This window comes from Hippoglossus stenolepis, chromosome 18 (genome assembly GCF_022539355.2).
Source record: "Hippoglossus stenolepis isolate QCI-W04-F060 chromosome 18, HSTE1.2, whole genome shotgun sequence".
Classification (NCBI taxonomy): Eukaryota; Metazoa; Chordata; class Actinopteri; order Pleuronectiformes; family Pleuronectidae; genus Hippoglossus; species Hippoglossus stenolepis.
In genome coordinates this window covers 7,297,038-7,303,679 of record NC_061500.1, presented here as the reverse complement: position 1 = coordinate 7,303,679, position 6,642 = coordinate 7,297,038, and the positions used below count along the sequence as shown (strand labels likewise).

The window sequence follows — 6,642 nt, the reverse complement described above, 5'->3', positions numbered from 1 at the left end:
TTAGCTGTTTGACTGGACCTGATCTGCGAGTAGCGAGCAGACCTCTGAGGTGTCCTGAAGAGGCCACTTAAAAAGAACTGAAGACAAGATCTGAGACATCTGAAGAGGCAAGGGGGGGTTCAACCAAATTCCCAGATACTCCCCTCACACATCTCCTCCTCACTGTACCCAGCTATTCAAGTCTGACCCCTCCAAACCCCCCCCCCCGAGAGAGCTGTGCTCTGCTGCCCCTTTCTCTCTCTCTGAAGCACCGCCTAAAGTCTGCCCTCTCTCTTGCTGTCCTGTCTTTTGCATGACAATTATACCCCCAAGTCCATGGCCCAGGACAATGCTTGTATGGCCGAGGTTTGATGTCTTTTAAGCTATTGATCAGGGCCTCTGGTCTCCCCAAGGTTCCCTGATCCTGGACCTACATGGGTCTTGTATCAGAGGACAGAGAGAGGGATGATCGGCTGGTTAGGGAGGATTTTTAAAAGTAATTCTGGCTAGTGGCACTTCCCAAGGAGACCACAAGGGCACGATATAAGTTGGAAGTGATCCATAATTATAGATTTCTGTCTGGCATCTGCATTGTCATGTTTTTCTGGTGTTTATCCTTTTTAATTAGACTTGTATTTTTTGTCACAGAGACATTTTACATAGGAAACATGGAAACATCAAGGAAACAATAAACTCCCCATCAATAGATACATTTTGTTTAATTCTCCACATTATTACAATTTATAAATTGATCAAAAACCAGGGCCAGAGTGTCTTCTGCTTCATATCCAATGATTGTAATTTTTTCAGTTTACTGGGAATTGTGGTTTGGTGCAAAACTTTGAGACAATTGTTCTAACCAGTGTCCAACAGGGCAGTTGTTCTATAAACGTACAAAACAGATTAACAATTCACATCAATATTTAAACCAATACTAGTATAATTCTATAAGATGAGAAATGAAACAGCACAATTTGCAAATGTGAATTATTATCTAATCCATTGTACAGCAGTCAGGCACCACTTCATTATAAAAGACCAGGAGGTGAAAACTAAAGGAGAAACTGAAGATGATAGACAGTTATTTCAGGCTGGATTCCACCAATATGCAAAGGCCTTTCTTTCACAACTTGGTTATTGCACCTGCAGACAACACCATGCTCCTCAGACCAGTTTTGGACCTTAAGGGCTTTTTTCCGCAGAGTGAAACTTGTGTCTGGTGTTTGTTTCAGGAGGAGGAGGAGGATGAGGAGGGGGATGTGGTGGGTGTGGGGCGGAATCAAAGAGTTGAGACTTATTGTTTCAATCTGAAAAGGAGCTAATGGTCGACCATCGCAACTCGGGATCTCAAATCCACGGGGTGCCCCGGGGCCAGTTCGTACAATGGCATCCTCGCTCCCTCCCCGCAGTGCGTCTTCCTGCCGCAATCTGCGGCCAACGACTCTCACTGGGGGGAGCGCATCTGCGCCGGTGGGTCGACCATCCAGGCTTTTCAATGGGGTTGAATTGGAGAAGGTCGCCTGAATGATGTTGGTGGTTTTATCATCCAACAGTGTGTGTGTGTGTGTGTGTGTGTGTGTGTGTGTGTGTGTGTGTGTGTGTGTGTGTGTGTGTGTGTGTGTGTGTGTGTGAAATCTAGAAAAAGAAACAAACTGTTTCCTCATCCAACCCAAACACATACTGACAGTGCCCAGATCCAAGTGAATCCTCAGATCTTTATTAGCAACATTAAGACTTAAATCTCCCTTTACATTTACGTTTTAACGTGCAAACGCTTGATTTATCTGATGACAACATGAACAAACCCACGATTCAAACACAAAGCTGCCTAACAATACAACTTTAATAGTCTGTTGAATCAAACCATTTTAAAACCAACTTTCACAACAACAACCCAAATTCCTGCATGTGGATCCCATTGTTTAAATGGTTGGTTACACTTCACAGGCCATTTTCACTACATATTTTGATTTATGAGCTATCAAAACATTGTTTCCAATCAATTAAGGTCATTTTCTTTATCACATTAATTCAGGATTACAGGCTCACTTTATTTCATGTATTTAAACATTAGTGGGGATTTTAATATCAAAGCCATTTCCTTGAAGATAAATAATTCAAACAAGTCCAGCATTATACTTCATGTATGAGGTGAGCATGTTAGAGTGTTACAGTTAGTATTTTGTCACCCGATCCTACTTAGTAATGCAAACATAATGTTGAGGTAGTCGATTCATGTTTTATCCTCAAAAGTTTAGATTTTAACTTTAAAAGCAGAAGTTGTTCCTCAGCAGAAGCAGTGGCTCGGAGTTTGTGTTAAAACCACGCCCACCAATCTGGGAGGAATCAAGGTCATTCACAAACTCACCGTCAGCTGTGCGCAATTGTCTGCGCCAGCCAATGGGCGAAGAGATAAGGCGCACTCCAACACCCGCAGCTGTACGCAGGAGAACCCGGGAGCCTTGGAGGATCTCAGCATTTGAGCTTGACGGTGAGGCGGCGTGAAGGGCAGGGATTCATGGATTAGGCCGGAGGCGTGTTGGTGGTAATGTGGCACCAAAACGACAGCTGGCAAAACTCTCCCCTATCGGACTTTACGCAGGCAAACAGTTGATGGATTTTTTGGAGAGCGTCCTCCTCTCTCGCGACTCTTCGGCTTGTGCGTAAACTTGAAACGGATGCGCACGTTTCAAATCCATCCCCGCTAACTGGTTTCTTTTGAAACGTTCTACCTCGGACTTGTTCTTGTTAAATAGTCTCTCTCGGCGTTTGGAAGATGTCTGATAGATCGCAGAGTCCGGAGTGCCAAAGCAGGCCCTACGATTTCAGCCGCGCCGGCCCTTGCGCTCAGGTTTTGGGTCAAGATGGTTTGGGCAACGCTGCGTCATTCCAGCTTCCTCACGGCGTTTTGCCAGACCCGAGCCTCCTCTACAACAAAACCGCGTACGGTGGCATCACGTCGGCCTCTGCGCAGACTTTCTTCCCTTTCCCACCCATGGCTAGTGACTACAGGGGAGCCGACCTGCAGGCTGGAGAGTTTGGGCAACCCAAGCATTGGTATCCCTTCGCTGCGCCCGAGTACACCGGCCAGGTACCCGGCGTAACAGCAGCGACCCAGCCTACAAACCTGAGTCCCCCCATAGCCGAGACCCGGGAGCAGATCAAACTGCCCGAGATCAAGACCGAGAAGGACACCGGCGATGACTACTCAGCGGAGATCAAGGGTCAGCAATACCTGACAACGTCGGCCTCCGCCGCCATGGCCCATGGAGTCTTCTACCCCGCGGCCTGGAACCCGTCCTTCTGGCCTGGGATCGCACACATCACCCCGCCCGGTATCAGTAATCAAAATCCCTCCACATCCTCTGCATCATCGCCGTCTATGTCCCCTTCACCCCCGAGCAACGGGCTTCCAGGAAACGCGTTTTTTAGCGTGAACCCAACCCAAGCTGCCCCCGGGCCGCAGACGCAGAACCCGGCCTCCTCCACGCGGAGCAGCGGTTCCTCCAGCGGCGGATGCAGCGACTCAGAGGAGGTAAGAGTTGCCATTGAATCCCTTCTTCCGTTTATTCCCACAGTTGTTTGTTATGAGAACCAGTTCAGTTTGTAGACAATCCTCTTAAATGCTTTTCATATGTACCTGTCACACAGGAGAACCTCTCCACTGAGGAACTGGAGCAGTTTGCCAAGGAACTGAAACACAAACGCATTACCTTGGGTTTCACTCAAGCTGATGTTGGCCTTGCCCTGGGTAACCTCTATGGTAAGTTTGGTTCCCATGATGTCATATTGTACTGCCTTATGATTTCAAAGATACTTTCAGTAGTAATGATCAGGCAATGATGGACTTTGTTGTATTGGTTCAGTAGAAAACTTGTTAGTGGTTGGGAGATTGCTGGTTTTGGCAAAGTGTCTCAGACTTCCACTCCTGAAATCATCAGTCACCAATGGGTTGGGAGTTTCGGATGGAAACATAAGTCTTTTCTGAGTTAATTGCGTGTGATATCTGATGTTTTTTATTTGCGTGCAGGTAAGATGTTCAGCCAGACGACCATTTGCCGCTTCGAGGCTCTGCAGCTGAGCTTTAAGAACATGTGCAAGCTGAAACCCCTTCTTCAGAGATGGCTGAATGAGGCAGAGACCTCGGACAATCCCCAGGATGTGAGTCTGCAACACTAACATCTGCCCGCTAGTTTACAAGACAACAGATGATCCTAGAGCCTGATGGGATCAGTTGGTCTTTTCAGGCTGAGCTGACTTGCACCAAAGCTTTGTTCTTAGGAAGTTTGACCCGCCATCTAGTGGCAATATTTATTAGGTCTCTTTAGTGATCACATGAAACATTATTTAAACCGTAACCATCCATACAAGGCTTAAACCAAAAGGGACACAAATTGGTTCAGTACATAAGTAGTCATATTTGGCACTAATTATACCTTTTTTGTACGTCATACATATCCTCAAATGATGCGTTTTGTGTTTCCTCAGATGTACAAGATCGAGAGAGTATTTGTTGACACCAGAAAGAGGAAGAGGAGGACGAGTCTGGAGGGGGCAGTGCGCTCTGCTCTGGAGTCCTACTTCATCAAGTGTCCCAAACCCAACACCCAGGAGATCACGCACATTTCAGATGACCTAGGCCTTGAGAGAGACGTAAGAACAAAAGTGACAAAGTTTGCCTTCTAAAGTATCTGTCTTGTTTGCCGTTTGTAAATGAGAAATGTTGTTCTTGGCAGGTGGTGCGTGTTTGGTTCTGCAACCGGAGACAGAAAGGAAAGCGACTGGCCTTGCCACTGGACGAGGAGTGCGACGGCCAGTATTACGAGCAGAGCCCTTCCCCACTGAACATGGCCCATTCCCCCATTCCCAGTCAGAGCTACCAGGTGTCCAGCTACCCCGGAGGCCCTCCTCCCACACTGTACATGCCCCCACTTCACCGGCCTGATGTCCTGAAACAGGCCCTTCACCCTGGACTTGTTGGTCACATGACTGGATAAACATGCTCAGGTAGTCCCAGCCAAACCCACAGATATCCTTCCTAAGCTTTTCTGTCGGAGGCCAACTCAAACTGGAGTGAGACCATCAGTGGATCACAGGACAAACAGTTCAAGGGCGGAGGATCTTTTTCCTGTTCTAATTCTGAAACTACAAATTGCCTTGTCCACATCCTCTAACCGCGACCAGAACCTCCACACCAACAACTATGAAAATGTGGGTGCATTTTGTGTTTTTGGATTAAGCATAGTAAATCATTCCACTGGCTTTAGTCATTTCATGTTTAGAACAACATAAGATTTGGCTCTGTACAGCATAGGCAAGTTATGGAATGATGTAAAGAAGCAGAACGTTCCTTCCACTTATACTAAATCCTGGGTAGGTTTTCTGGGGTGCAGGTGAGAACAGGTCTGGGTTTCAAGAGAACCAAAATATGAGTTACAGAATAATTTTTCTTACAGTTGGGTCAGTATTTGTGCAATTCTCGTCTCCAATCTGAAAAGAGCAGCTACGGTATTTGTCTTCCATTTGAAATGGAAAACAGTTTCTTATTGGGGTTAATTTTTTATTTTGCACAAAGTTTCTTTTGTATTGTTGAATAATCTTTTCGAAAATGTTCCCGTTTGTTTCCCAAACCTTAAATTTTTTTTTTTTGTTTGTCATCGACATCTTGAGCAAGTATTTTTGGCAGCAATGGAGGGATTCAAAGTAATATTTTGACAAAATGTGAAGAATCTAGTTGTTCAGTGTCTTAGCTGCTAAATCTGCCATTTGCACTCTGTCAATATTTCCTCTTAATGTCTCAGGTGTAAAGGTTTTTATGTTAATGTTGAAATGATGTCAAGTGCTCACTGAAATGTATTTTAAGAAGTTGCTTTTTAGTCGAATGACCATAGTTTTAGAAAGAAGACATTAAATGTCTCATTCTGCTTCAAAATACTTAACATGACTGAAGTCCCTAAGTGACAACTTGGGGATGGCACATTAACATTGGACTAAACTCTATCATTAACTTTTAATATAACACGTTGTCTTGACAGATTGTAAATGGATTCATTATAATTTATTGAAATGTTGGCTGCGCTGAGACACCTGAGACTTAAATGTAAACGGTCACTTTTCCTTGAAAAATTGTATATGCAAACTACCCAATTGTTCATTTTCCCAGTAAATCTTTGCACATGTCCCACCAAAAGTAAATTGTCCTTTATTCTGTGCGTCTGTAGTGCTGCACTAGACCAGTGTGGATTTGAATTTTGTTTGATTTATGCAGGAACTGAGATGGTTTATTTGATATGAGGCAGGTCTGCAAACTGAATCATGAACTGAATCATACTGGCGACATTGCGGTTCACTTATCCCCCAGTACAATGTAATATGGCCGTTCTGTGCATTCTGATTAAAAATCAAGTCATGAATAATACAAGAAATAACAAAACTCGGGTTCAAGACCTTTGTTTTTTTTATGTACACTGCAGCTATTTGGGTCTAAGATTATATGTAAGGTGTGTGTGTGTGTGTGTGATGGGACAGTGTTGTGTCCCCATTGAGCCACACAGGGCCATTAAAGCCCTTTGTGCCGGTGCACAGTGGAAGGAAGGCAGCCATTGGCCGGCAGATGAAAACCTTGAGCGGGTGGAGGGTCGCTGAAGGTGGGTGTCAAAGGCA

General features: G+C 45.0%; 1 protein-coding gene across 1 annotated transcript; it reads left to right on the top strand.

The window, feature by feature from the left end:
• The first annotated feature begins 2,350 nt into the window (after positions 1-2,350).
• On the top strand, positions 2,351-6,412 carry pou5f3 (POU domain, class 5, transcription factor 3). Its single transcript, XM_035185078.2, has 5 exons — positions 2,351-3,514; positions 3,631-3,742; positions 4,010-4,140; positions 4,468-4,632; positions 4,716-6,412. The coding sequence occupies exons 1-5, from the start codon at positions 2,756-2,758 to the stop codon at positions 4,974-4,976; spliced, it is 1,428 nt and encodes a 475-aa protein (XP_035040969.1). The 5' UTR covers positions 2,351-2,755; the 3' UTR covers positions 4,977-6,412.
• Positions 6,413-6,642: the final 230 nt, after the last annotated feature.